We start from the raw sequence: 14,275 nt of genomic DNA, 5'->3' as shown, positions 1-14,275 counted from the left end.
TTGTAACCCTTCGCCTGTTTTTCTGGCTTCGGTAAAAAATGTCAGAAGTTAGCAGATTCATTAAATTCAAAACAACTTTCACAAAAACTGCCGTTTTGACCCCTCCCCAACATTTTACAGAAAACAATGTTTTCTATATAAAATCTACCCCTAATCTTCAGCTTTTCAAGCAACAAGTCGGATTTCAAATCGGGTCTACCAATGTGTAACTAGAGTTATTTTTGTAACCCTTCGCCTGTTTTTCTGGCTTCGGTAAAAAATGTCAGAAGTTAGCAGATTCATTAAATTCAAAACAACTTTCACAAAAACTGCCGTTTTGACCCCTTTCCCAACATTTTACAGAAAACAATGTTTTCTATATAAAATCTACCCCTAATCTTCAGCTTTTCAAGCAACAAGTCGGATTTCAAATCGGGTCTACCAATGTGTAACTAGAGTTATTTTTGTAACCCTTCGCCTGTTTTTCTGGCTTCGGTAAAAAATGTCAGAAGTTAGCAGATTCATTAAATTCAAAACAACTTTCACAAAAACTGCCGTTTTGACCCCTTTCCCAACATTTTACAGAAAACAATGTTTTCTATATAAAATCTACCCCTAATCTTCAGCTTTTCAAGCAACAAGTCGGATTTCAAATCGGGTCTACCAATGTGTAACTAGAGTTATTTTTGTAACCCTTCGCCTGTTTTTCTGGCTTCGGTAAAAAATGTCAGAAGTTAGCAGATTCATTAAATTCAAAACAACTTTCACAAAAACTGCCGTTTTGACCCCTTTCCCAACATTTCTATATAAAATCTACCCCTAATCTTCAGCTTTTCAAGCAACAAGTCGGATTTCAAATCGGGTCTACCAATGTGTAACTAGAGTTATTTTTGTAACCCTTCGCCTGTTTTTCTGGCTTCGGTAAAAAATGTCAGAAGTTAGCAGATTCATTAAATTCAAAACAACTTTCACAAAAACTGCCGTTTTGACCCCTTTCCCAACATTTTACAGAAAACAATGTTTTCTATATAAAATCTACCCCTAATCTTCAGCTTTTCAAGCAACAAGTCGGATTTCAAATCGGGTCTACCAATCTGTAACTAGAGCTATTTTTGTAACCCTTCGCCTGTTTTTCTGGCTTCGGTAAAAAATGTCAGAAGTTAGCAGATTCATTAAATTCAAAACAACTTTCACAAAAACTGCCGTTTTGACCCCTTTCCCAACATTTTACAGAAAACAATGTTTTCTATATAAAATCTGCCCCTAATCTTCAGCTTTTCAAGCAACAAATAGGATTTCAAATCGGGTCTACCAATCTGTAACTAGAGCTATTTTTGTAACCCTTAGCCTGTTTTTCTGGCTTCGGTAAAAAATGTCAGAATTTAGCAGATTCATTAAATTCAAAACAACTTTCACAAAAACTGCCGTTTTGACCCCATTCCCAACATTTTATAGAAAACAATGTTTTCTATATAAAATCTACCCCTAATCTTCAGCTTTTCAAGCAACAAGTCGGATTTCAAATCGGGTCTACCAATGTGTAACTAGAGTTATTTTTGTAACCCTTCGCCTGTTTTTCTGGCTTCGGTAAAAAATGTCAGAAGTTAGCAGATTCATTAAATTCAAAACAACTTTCACAAAAACTGCCGTTTTGACCCCTTTCCCAACATTTTACAGAAAACAATGTTTTCTATATAAAATCTACCCCTAATCTTCAGCTTTTCAAGCAACAAGTCGGATTTCAAATCGGGTCTACCAATGTGTAACTAGAGTTATTTTTGTAACCCTTCGCCTTTTTTTCTGGCTTCGGTAAAAAATGTCAGAAGTTAGCAGATTCATTAAATTCAAAACAACTTTCACAAAAACTGCCGTTTTGACCCCTTTCCCAACATTTTACAGAAAACAATGTTTTCTATATAAAATCTACCCCTAATCTTCAGCTTTTCAAGCACCAAGTCGGATTTCAAATCGGGTCTACCAATCTGTAACTAGAGCTATTTTTGTAACCCTTCGCCTGTTTTTCTGGCTTCGGTAAAAAATGTCAGAAGTTAGCAGATTCATTAAATTCAAAACAACTTTCACAAAAACTGCCGTTTTGACCCCTTTCCCAACATTTTACAGAAAACAATGTTTTCTATATAAAATCTGCCCCTAATCTTCAGCTTTTCAAGCAACAAATCGGATTTCAAATCGGGTCTACCAATCTGTAACTAGAGCTATTTTTGTAACCCTTCGCCTGTTTTTCTGGCTTCGGTAAAAAATGTCAGAAGTTAGCAGATTCATTAAATTCAAAACAACTTTCACAAAAACTGCCGTTTTGACCCCTTTCCCAACATTATATAGAAAACAATGTTTTCTATATAAAATCTACCCCTAATCTTCAGCTTTTCAAGCAACAAGTCGGATTTCAAATCGGTTCTACCAATCTGTAACTAGAGCTATTTTTGTAACCCTTCGCCTGTTTTTCTGGCTTCGGTAAAAAATGTCAGAAGTTAGCACATTCATTAAATTCAAAACAACTTTCACAAAACTGCCGTTTTGACCCCTTTTCCAACATTTTACAAAAAACAATGTTTTCTATATAAAATCTACCCCTAATCTTCAGCTTTTCAAGCAACAAGTCGGATTTCAAATCGGGTCTACCAATGTGTAAATAGAGCTATTTTTGTAACCCTTCGCCTGTTTTTCTGGCTTCGGTAAAAAATGTCAGAAGTTAGCAGATTCATTAAATTCAAAACAACTTTCACAAAAACTGCCGTTTTGACCCCTTTCCCAACATTTTACAGAAAACAATGTTTTCTATATAAAATCTACCCCTAATCTTCAGCTTTTCAAGCAACAAGTCGGATTTCAAATCGGGTCTACCAATGTGTAACTAGAGTTATTTTTGTAACCCTTCGCCTGTTTTTCTGGCTTCGGTAAAAAATGTCAGAAGTTAGCAGATTCATTAAATTCAAAACAACTTTCACAAAAACTGCCGTTTTGACCCCTTTCCCAACATTTTACAGAAAACAATGTTTTCTATATAAAATCTACCCCTAATCTTCAGCTTTTCAAGCAACAAGTCGGATTTCAAATCGGGTCTACCAATGTGTAACTAGAGTTATTTTTGTAACCCTTCGCCTGTTTTTCTGGCTTCGGTAAAAAATGTCAGAAGTTAGCAGATTCATTAAATTCAAAACAACTTTCACAAAAACTGCCGTTTTGACCCCTTTCCCAACATTTTACAGAAAACAATGTTTTCTATATAAAATCTACCCCTAATCTTCAGCTTTTCAAGCAAGTCGGATTTCAAATCGGGTCTACCAATCTGTAACTAGAGCTATTTTTGTAACCCTTCGCCTGTTTTTCTGGCTTCGGTAAAAAATGTCAGAATTTAGCAGATTCATTAAATTCAAAACAACTTTCACAAAAACTGCCGTTTTGACCCCATTCCCAACATTTTATAGAAAACAATGTTTTCTATATAAAATCTACCCCTAATCTTCAGCTTTTCAAGCAACAAGTCGGATTTCAAATCGGGTCTACCAATGTGTAACTAGAGTTATTTTTGTAACCCTTCGCCTGTTTTTCTGGCTTCGGTAAAAAATGTCAGAAGTTAGCAGATTCATTAAATTCAAAACAACTTTCACAAAAACTGCCGTTTTGACCCCTTTCCCAACATTTTACAGAAAACAATGTTTTCTATATAAAATCTACCCCTAATCTTCAGCTTTTCAAGCAACAAGTCGGATTTCAAATCGGGTCTACCAATGTGTAACTAGAGTTATTTTTGTAACCCTTCGCCTGTTTTTCTGGCTTCGGTAAAAAATGTCAGAAGTTAGCAGATTCATTAAATTCAAAACAACTTTCACAAAAACTGCCGTTTTGACCCCTTTCCCAACATTTTACAGAAAACAATGTTTTCTATATAAAATCTACCCCTAATCTTCAGCTTTTCAAGCAACAAGTCGGATTTCAAATCGGGTCTACCAATCTGTAACTAGAGCTATTTTTGTAACCCTTCGCCTGTTTTTCTGGCTTCGGTAAAAAATGTCAGAAGTTAGCAGATTCATTAAATTCAAAACAACTTTCACAAAAACTGCCGTTTTGACCCCTTTCCCAACATTTTACAGAAAACAATGTTTTCTATATAAAATCTGCCCCTAATCTTCAGCTTTTCAAGCAACAAATCGAATTTCAAATCGGGTCTACCAATCTGTAACTAGAGCTATTTTTGTAACCCTTCGCCTGTTTTTCTGGCTTCGGTAAAAAATGTCAGAAGTTAGCAGATTCATTAAATTCAAAACAACTTTCACAAAAACTGCCGTTTTGACCCCTTTCCCAACATTTTATAGAAAACAATGTTTTCTATATAAAATCTACCCCTAATCTTCAGCTTTTCAAGCAACAAGTCGGATTTCAAATCGGTTCTACCAATCTGTAACTAGAGCTATTTTTGTAACCCTTCGCCTGTTTTTCTGGCTTCGGTAAAAAATGTCAGAAGTTAGCACATTCATTAAATTCAAAACAACTTTCACAAAACTGCCGTTTTGACCCCTTTTCCAACATTTTACAAAAAACAATGTTTTCTATATAAAATCTACCCCTAATCTTCAGCTTTTCAAGCAACAAGTCGGATTTCAAATCGGGTCTACCAATGTGTAAATAGAGCTATTTTTGTAACCCTTCGCCTGTTTTTCTGGCTTCGGTAAAAAATGTCAGAATTTAGCAGATTCATTAAATTCAAAACAACTTTCACAAAAACTGCCGTTTTGACCCCTTTCCCAACATTTTACAGAAAACAATGTTTTCTATATAAAATCTACCCCTAATCTTCAGCTTTTCAAGCAACAAGTCGGATTTCAAATCGGGTCTACCAATGTGTAACTAGAGTTATTTTTGTAACCCTTCGCCTGTTTTTCTGGCTTCGGTAAAAAATGTCAGAAGTTAGCAGATTCATTAAATTCAAAACAACTTTCACAAAAACTGCCGTTTTGACCCCTTTCCCAACATTTTACAGAAAACAATGTTTTCTATATAAAATCTACCCCTAATCTTCAGCTTTTCAAGCAACAAGTCGGATTTCAAATCGGGTCTACCAATCTGTAACTAGAGCTATTTTTGTAACCATTCGCCTGATTATATGGCTTCGGTAAAGAATGTCAGAAGTTAGCAGATTCATTAAATTCAAAACAACTTTCACAAATACTGACGTTTTAACCCCTTTCCCAAAATTTTACAGAAAACAATGTTTTCTATATAAAATCTACCCCTAATCTTCAGCTTTTCAAGCAACAAGTCGGATTTCAAATCGGTTCTACCAATCTGTAACTAGAGCTATTTTTGTAACCCTTCGCCTGTTTTTCTGGCTTCGGTAAAAAATGTCAGAAGTTAGCACATTCATTAAATTCAAAACAACTTTCACAAAACTGCCCTTTTGACCCCTTTTCCAACATTTTACAAAAAACAATGTTTTCTATATAAAATCTACCCCTAATCTTCAGCTTTTCAAGCAACAAGTCGGATTTCATATCGGGTCTACCAATGTGTAACTAGAGCTATTTTTGTAACCCTTCGCCTGTTTTTCTGGCTTCGGTAAAAAATGTCAGAATTTAGCAGATTCATTAAATTCAAAACAACTTTCACAAAAACTGCCGTTTTGACCCCATTCCCAACATTTTATAGAAAACAATGTTTTCTATATAAAATCTACCCCTAATCTTCAGCTTTTCAAGCAACAAGTCGGATTTCAAATCGGGTCTACCAATGTGTAACTAGAGTTATTTTTGTAACCCTTCGCCTGTTTTTCTGGCTTCGGTAAAAAATGTCAGAAGTTAGCAGATTCATTAAATTCAAAACAACTTTCACAAAAACTGCCGTTTTGACCCCTTTCCCAACATTTTACAGAAAACAATGTTTTCTATATAAAATCTACCCCTAATCTTCAGCTTTTCAAGCAACAAGTCGGATTTCAAATCGGGTCTACCAATGTGTAACTAGAGTTATTTTTGTAACCCTTCGCCTGTTTTTCTGGCTTCGGTAAAAAATGTCAGAAGTTAGCAGATTCATTAAATTCAAAACAACTTTCACAAAAACTGCCGTTTTGACCCCTTTCCCAACATTTTACAGAAAACAATGTTTTCTATATAAAATCTACCCCTAATCTTCAGCTTTTCAAGCAACAAGTCGGATTTCAAATCGGGTCTACCAATCTGTAACTAGAGCTATTTTTGAAACCCTTCGCCTGTTTTTCTGGCTTCGGTAAAAAATGTCAGAAGTTAGCAGATTCATTAAATTCAAAACAACTTTCACAAAAACTGCCGTTTTGACCCCTTTCCCAACATTTTACAGAAAACAATGTTTTCTATATAAAATCTGCCCCTAATCTTCAGCTTTTCAAGCAACAAATCGGATTTCAAATCGGGTCTACCAATCTGTAACTAGAGCTATTTTTGTAACCCTTCGCCTGTTTTTCTGGCTTCGGTAAAAAATGTCAGAAGTTAGCAGATTCATTAAATTCAAAACAACTTTCACAAAAACTGCCGTTTTGACCCCTTTCCCAACATTTTATAGAAAACAATGTTTTCTATATAAAATCTACCCCTAATCTTCAGCTTTTCAAGCAACAAGTCGGATTTCAAATCGGTTCTACCAATCTGTAACTAGAGCTATTTTTGTAACCCTTCGCCTGTTTTTCTGGCTTCGGTAAAAAATGTCAGAAGTTAGCACATTCATTAAATTCAAAACAACTTTCACAAAACTGCCGTTTTGACCCCTTTTCCAACATTTTACAAAAAACAATGTTTTCTATATAAAATCTACCCCTAATCTTCAGCTTTTCAAGCAACAAGTCGGATTTCAAATCGGGTCTACCAATGTGTAAATAGAGCTATTTTTGTAACCCTTCGCCTGTTTTTCTGGCTTCGGTAAAAAATGTCAGAATTTAGCAGATTCATTAAATTCAAAACAACTTTCACAAAAACTGCCGTTTTGACCCCTTTCCCAACATTTTACAGAAAACAATGTTTTCTATATAAAATCTACCCCTAATCTTCAGCTTTTCAAGCAACAAGTCGGATTTCAAATCGGGTCTACCAATGTGTAACTAGAGTTACTTTTGTAACCCTTCGCCTGTTTTTCTGGCTTCGGTAAAAAATGTCAGAAGTTAGCAGATTCATTAAATTCAAAACAACTTTCACAAAAACTGCCGTTTTGACCCCTTTCCCAACATTTTACAGAAAACAATGTTTTCTATATAAAATCTACCCCTAATCTTCAGCTTTTCAAGCAACAAGTCGGATTTCAAATCGGGTCTACCAATCTGTAACTAGAGCTATTTTTGTAACCATTCGCCTGATTATATGGCTTCGGTAAAGAATGTCAGAAGTTAGCAGATTCATTAAATTCAAAACAACTTTCACAAATACTGACGTTTTAACCCCTTTCCCAAAATTTTACAGAAAACAATGTTTTCTATATAAAATCTACCCCTAATCTTCAGCTTTTCAAGCAACAAGTCGGATTTCAAATCGGTTCTACCAATCTGTAACTAGAGCTATTTTTGTAACCCTTCGCCTGTTTTTCTGGCTTCGGTAAAAAATGTCAGAAGTTAGCACATTCATTAAATTCAAAACAACTTTCACAAAACTGCCCTTTTGACCCCTTTTCCAACATTTTACAAAAAACAATGTTTTCTATATAAAATCTACCCCTAATCTTCAGCTTTTCAAGCAACAAGTCGGATTTCATATCGGGTCTACCAATGTGTAACTAGAGCTATTTTTGTAACCCTTCGCCTGTTTTTCTGGCTTCGGTAAAAAATGTCAGAAGTTAGCAGATTCATTAAATTCAAAACAACTTTCACAAAAACTGCCGTTTTGACCCCTTTCCCAACATTTTACAGAAAACAATGTTTTCTATATAAAATCTACCCCTAATCTTCAGCTTTTCAAGCAACAAGTCGGATTTCAAATCGGGTCTACCAATGTGTAACTAGAGTTATTTTTGTAACCCTTCGCCTGTTTTTCTGGCTTCGGTAAAAAATGTCAGAAGTTAGCAGATTCATTAAATTCAAAACAACTTTCACAAAAACTGCCGTTTTGACCCCTTTCCCAACATTTTACAGAAAACAATGTTTTCTATATAAAATCTACCCCTAATCTTCAGCTTTTCAAGCAACAAGTCGGATTTCAAATCGGGTCTACCAATCTGTAACTAGAGCTATTTTTGTAACCCTTCGCCTGTTTTTCTGGCTTCGGTAAAAAATGTCAGAAGTTAGCAGATTCATTAAATTCAAAACAACTTTCACAAAAACTGCCGTTTTGACCCCTTTCCCAACATTTTACAGAAAACAATGTTTTCTATATAAAATCTGCCCCTAATCTTCAGCTTTTCAAGCAACAAATCGGATTTCAAATCGGGTCTACCAATCTGTAACTAGAGCTATTTTTGTAACCCTTCGCCTGTTTTTCTGGTTTCGGTAAAAAATGTCAGAATTTAGCAGATTCATTAAATTCAAAACAACTTTCACAAAAACTGCCGTTTTGACCCCATTCCCAACATTTTATAGAAAACAATGTTTTCTATATAAAATCTACCCCTAATCTTCAGCTTTTCAAGCAACAAGTCGGATTTCAAATCGGGTCTACCAATGTGTAACTAGAGTTATTTTTGTAACCCTTCGCCTGTTTTTCTGGCTTCGGTAAAAAATGTCAGAAGTTAGCAGATTCATTAACCCTCCCGTTGTCTCGGCGGGTCAGAGCGACCCCGGGCAGTTCCGAGTTGATTGCCCGTGTCTGTGTGTGGGTCGGAGTGACCCCGGCAGCGTTAGCAAGGTGTATGTTGTAACCCTCCTGCCCCTGTGTGGGCGGGGTCATAGTGACGTCAGAGGGGTCAGAGTGACCCCGGCGGCGTTAGCAAGGTGTATGTTGTAACCCTCCTGCCCCTGCCCCTGTGTGGGCGGGGTCATAGTGACGTCAGAGGGGTCAGAGTGACCCTCGGCAGCGTTACCTGTCGCTTCCCCCGTGTCTGTGTGGGTCACTGTGACCCCGGCAGGCCGGGGTCACAGTGACCCAACACCACCACCTGCTGGATACTAGTAAAAGGTCCTGCCCCAAAATTGACATTCTCAACATTCCGGGCAAGGGCCTGTGTCGAATACGGCGTGTCTGCCCCAAACGGGCCCTTGGGCACCGTGTGAGTTTGGATATCGAATCTAAAAACGCCCCCCTACAAACTACTTTCCCTTGGTTGTGGAAATTGTGCCTTTCGGGTATGGCTGTTGTTAGACAACCTTCCCCTTGCCTCGGCGGGACAGAGTGACCACCGGCCAGCGTTCCGAGTCGATTCCCAGTGTCTGTGTGGGTTAGAGAGACCCCGGCAGCGTTTAGCAAGGTGTATGTTGTAACCCTCCTACCCCTGTCTGGGCCAGGTCACATTGACCCGAGCCCTGTTGTAAGCCCTGCGTTATGAGTTGTTCCCCTCTGTTCCGGGGGCCTGGGGTCAGAGAGACCCCGGCGGCGTTAGCAAGGTGTATGTTGTAAACCCTCCCCTCCTACCCCTGTCTGAGCCGGGTCGGAGTGACCCGGGGCCTGTGTTAGGAGTTGTTCCCCTCTGTCTGGGCCGGGTCGGAGTGACCCCGGCAGGGACCAGTTGTCCCCACCAACTCTGTGCACGACCTCGGTGCTATCACGCGGGTAGGCCAGCCGAGCGTCCCGGATGGGACCGAAGGGGCCAAGGGGCCGAAGGGGCGAAGGGGCGAAGGGCCGAAGGGCCGAAGGAGCAGGCAGGGCCGACCACGCGCCTCGTCCATTCGCGTGCCTCGTCCCATTCACGTGGCCACCGTAAGCAGGGCGTAGAGAGGCTACTAATATTGTCAGGAAGAAGAAGAAGAAGAAGAAGAAGAGGACGACGACGAGGACGACGACGAGGAGGAATACGACCCCGCCGAGCGTGAGCCCTCCGCCTACGACAGTAAGCAGGGCGTAGAGAGCCTACTAATATTGTCAGGAAGAAGAAGAAGAGGAAGAAGAACAACAAGAACAACAACAACAACAACAACAACAAGAAGAACAAGATGAGGACGATGATGAGGACGACGACGACGAGGACGACGACGACGAGGAATACGACCCCGCCGAGCGTGTTGCCTCCGCCTACGACGCCTCGCAGTCCCGGTTTCAGCGCGGCTCAGGTCCTGGAACAGATATCCTCCAGCGTCGACCAAGAAGACGAAGAAGACTACTGCGATTCCGAAGAGGAGGACGTTTCGGAAGATGAAGACGGTGAGGAATACAACCCCGAGCGCGACGCGGACGACTACGGAGACGACTCGGCCTCGCGGTCGAGCTCCTCTTCGGAGGAAGAGCCGGAGGAAGAGCCGGAGGAAGAGCCGGAGGGAGACGCGGCCGCTGCCCGAGAGGAGCGAGACAGAGAGCCAGACAGAGCCAGAGAGCCAGAGCGAGAAAGGGAGACGTTGCTGTCGAAAAACGGCAAAATCAAATGGTCCTCCGCGGCCTATCGCGGCCCGGACCGACCCCGCGCCATCCGCCAGCCCTGCCCCGCCGTGACGCCGGGCCCCACGGCCTACGCCGCGTCGCGAGCGCTCGACATCGAGTCCGCCTTCCGGCTGTTTGTCACACCGGCGATAGAAAGGATCATCGTGGACATGACCAATCTGCAGGGGGTGAGAAAATACGGAGACGGCTGGCGACCCATGGACTCCACCGACCTGCGCGCCTACGTAGGGCTGCTGATCCTAGCCGGCGTCTACAGGTCCCGAGGCGAGGCCGCGGCCAGCCTGTGGGACGCCGAGAGCGGCAGGACCGTGTTCCGCGCCACCATGCCGCTCAAGGCGTTTCACAAGTACTCGAGGCTGCTGCGATTCGACGACCGCCAGTCGAGACCCGCGAGACTCGCCACCGACAGACTGGCGGCCGTGAGAGAGGTGTGGGACCTGTGGGAGGAGCGGCTGCAGGCCCTCTACAACCCGGGGCCCGAAGTGACGGTGGACGAACAACTGGTCCCGTTCAGAGGTACCGTCTATGCATCTGTGTACGTACGCGTAGCGTAGAGAGCACGGGCAGTCTATGTATCTGTGTTTGTACGCGTGGCGTAGAGAGCACGGGCAGTCTATGTATCTGTGCATAGAGAGCGGTAGCAGTCAATGTATCTGTGTATGTACGTGTAGCGTAGAGAGCACGGGCAGTAGTAGCACGGGCAGCGGTAGCAATCGGCAGTAGTAGCAATGGGCAGCAGTAGCAATGGGCAGTGGCACGGGCGGCGGCGTCGGCGGCTGCGTGTAACGTAAACGCAGTGCGCCCCGATGGTGAGCCAGTAACTCATGACGCTGCTAATCTCCTGCAAATCTCCTCTCCCTCTCCTCTCCCTCTCCTCTCCCTCTCCTCTCCCTCCCCTCTCCCTCGCCTCAAGGACGCTGCCCTTTCCGACAGTACATTCCCAGCAAGCCGGCCAAATACGGCATCAAGTCGTGGGTGGCCTGCGACGCCAAGTCCAGCTACGCTTGGAAGATGCAAGTGTACACCGGCAAGGCGGCCGGCGGATGCCCCGAGAAGAACCAGGGCGCGCGCGTCGTCCTCGATCTGACCGAGGGACTGCCGGCCGGTCACAACGTCACGTGTGACAATTTCTTCACCTCCTACGAACTCGGGCAGCGGCTCCTCGAGAGGAACCTCACCATGGTGGGCACGGTGCGAAAGAACAAGCCCGAGCTCCCTCCCGCGCTGCTCCAGTCCAAGGGCAGACAGGTCTCGTCCTCCAGGTTCGCCTTCACGCCCACCGCCACTCTAGTGTCCTACCTGGCAAAGAGAAATAAGAACGTGCTGCTTCTGAGCACGCGGCACGCGGAGCCCGACGTCAGCGATCGCCGAGACCGGAAGCCGGCCCTCATCCTAGACTACAACTGCAACAAGGGCGGCGTGGACAACCTAGACAAGGTGGTCGGGACCTACAGCTGCAGACGGATGACCGCCCGCTGGCCCCTGGTCATCTTCCACAACATCCTCGACGTGTCCTCCTACAACGCCTTTGTCATATGGCGAGAGATCAACCCCGACTGGATGCCCGGGAAGCGGAACAAGAGGAGGGTGTTCCTGGAGCAGCTCGGAAAGGCGCTCGTGAAGCCCTTGATCCAAAGAAGGCAGCGTCTCCCCCGCACCGAAGCCGCGTCCGCACTTGTCAAAGTCATACGGGGCGAGCGTGTATCCGCCGAGGCTCGTCCGCAGGCCCGCGAGCGAGCCGCCGGCCCGGCCGCCGCCGCCGCCCCGGCCGCCCCGCTGGGGGCGAGTAAGAGGAAGAGGTGTCAGGTCTGCCCACCCAAGAAGGACGCCAAGACACACACAGCGTGCTGCAGGTGTAAGAAATACATCTGCAAAGGCTGTTCACACCCATACTGTCACACTTGTGCCCACTGGGCCTTTAGCCAAGACGGGACAGAGTGACCCGGGGGGGGACACTGTGTGCTAGGCATAATAGAAGGACAACGGGAGGGTTATGTAACAACAACCATACCCAAAAGGCACAATATCCACAACCAAGGGAAGGTAGTGCAGGAGGGGGGGCGTTTTTAGAATCAATACCCAAACTCACACGGGGCCCAAGGGCAGTACGGGGGACAGCCTGTCACTTCGCACACAGGGCCCTTGGCCGTAATGTTGAATCTGTGAGTGTCCACCACAACCTCTCAGTTATCCAAAACTTTATGTTGTATCCTGTCTGTGGAATTTGGAGGCTGTGACAATAGATCCAGCTTTCAGTAGTGTAGCAAACCACGTATCAGTTATCCAACACTTGATGTTCTAGCCAACGCACTAATACAGGGAAGTACTTATAAGTCAGTTTGGGTTGTTACAAGAGTTTACATTTATCAACACTGGGGAAGAGGTATCAGCTATAACAAGTAGGACTATTATGGGTAACCTGTTCATCTTCGTTGCAACAATCCACTTGTCTCTATGTATGCATCTGTACGAAAAGCACAGTGTAATCAGTGATGGACCTGTGCTTGAAGAAGACTACCTGGGTGTGGATGGGGGACTTGACCTTGACGGAGAATATCGTGGTATGGATGGGGGACCTGAGTTTGACGGGGAAAATGGGGTTATGAACGGAGGCCCTGAGTTTGTGAACGGAGGCCCTGAGTTTGACAGACCCGGATTACAAGGAAAATCTAGAGTGGCCCGCTCTATCCAAGGTGGTTCGGATGACCACTCTATGCCTGACCTCATTGGGGTAGAGAAAGGTTATTGCTACAGGAACATTTGTAGGCAATTTGACACCTGGAACGTTACTTACCGGGTGACATTGATGAAACCATACCAAGTGTATAAACTTGATGGTAAATGTCTGCCTATCACTCTAGTGCGCTACTACGGAAAAGGAAAGCCTGACGTCTCAGTGTTCTCTGTGGTGTTTAACTGGAAGACAACGTCTACTCAGTCTCTAATACCCAGTGGATCACAATACAAGGCAGGTGTACAGATCTTGGTGAATTGTGCATCTGGAAGAGACATGGATGGTCCCGGAACAGCCGTGGTAGATCGGCCTTACTACGCAGCCTGTCCTGTGGACTGTACCGGATACAACGTGAACACTGGTGCCAGACTACATTCCCTGGGTCTCAGTGTACTGAAGACTGAAGGTGTGAGGATGATGGACTTGTCATCGGTGTCACTGAATCTGACACTGCTCCGAGAAAGTATGGGGGAGATGTAATTATCCTAACAGTTGAAATGTTATATTGTATTCATTTGGTACTATGGTGATGTGGACCTCTTTTATCAATAAAGTACAGTTGGTAACACTTGACAGTTGCTTGTCTGAGCATACTTTATTTTTTACTTGCATTCAACAGCATTATAAACTATAACAAGGCTACCCAAGCCCTCACAGTGAGCAAGCCTGGAAGCCTTCTAGGCTCCTGCGGCTTCTGTTAAGCTCTGTGTGATTGATGACGCTTTCCTTAGGCCCGCCCTATTATGACTCAGTCAGCAAGCATGGAAGCCTTATAGGCTCCTGTGGCTTCTGTTAAGCTCTGTGTGATTGATGACGCTTTCCTTAGGCCCGCCCTATCATGGCTCAGTCTGCAGAACTGTGGGTCTTTGACAATAGGGGCCAAAGCGATATATTAATGACCATACTGACGTCTCTCAGGAAGCAGAACAGAGTGTACAATGGCACATGGGAAATCAGAGTCTTTCTATACACTCAGATATTGTAATACAGCAAAGGAGAATGACAGTAGCGACGACTCGGACATTGACTTTGTTAGTGGCAGCACATGCAGAGAGCTGCAGTT

At 43.5% G+C, this 14,275-nt stretch overlaps 1 protein-coding gene across 1 annotated transcript; it reads left to right on the top strand.

Annotated features, from left to right (window-relative positions):
• The first annotated feature begins 9,014 nt into the window (after window positions 1-9,014).
• Window positions 9,015-13,785, top strand: LOC129847363 (piggyBac transposable element-derived protein 4-like). The gene is made up of 2 exons (XM_055915134.1): window positions 9,015-10,994; window positions 11,392-13,785. The coding sequence occupies exons 1-2, from the start codon at window positions 10,037-10,039 to the stop codon at window positions 12,417-12,419; spliced, it is 1,986 nt and encodes a 661-aa protein (XP_055771109.1). The 5' UTR covers window positions 9,015-10,036; the 3' UTR covers window positions 12,420-13,785.
• Window positions 13,786-14,275: the final 490 nt, after the last annotated feature.

The sequence above is a fragment of the Salvelinus fontinalis genome, unplaced genomic scaffold (genome assembly GCF_029448725.1).
Source record: "Salvelinus fontinalis isolate EN_2023a unplaced genomic scaffold, ASM2944872v1 scaffold_0799, whole genome shotgun sequence".
Taxonomy (NCBI): domain Eukaryota; kingdom Metazoa; phylum Chordata; class Actinopteri; order Salmoniformes; family Salmonidae; genus Salvelinus; species Salvelinus fontinalis.
The sequence above is the reverse complement of the archived record's forward strand: the minus strand, read 5'-3'. Positions and strand labels throughout refer to the sequence as shown.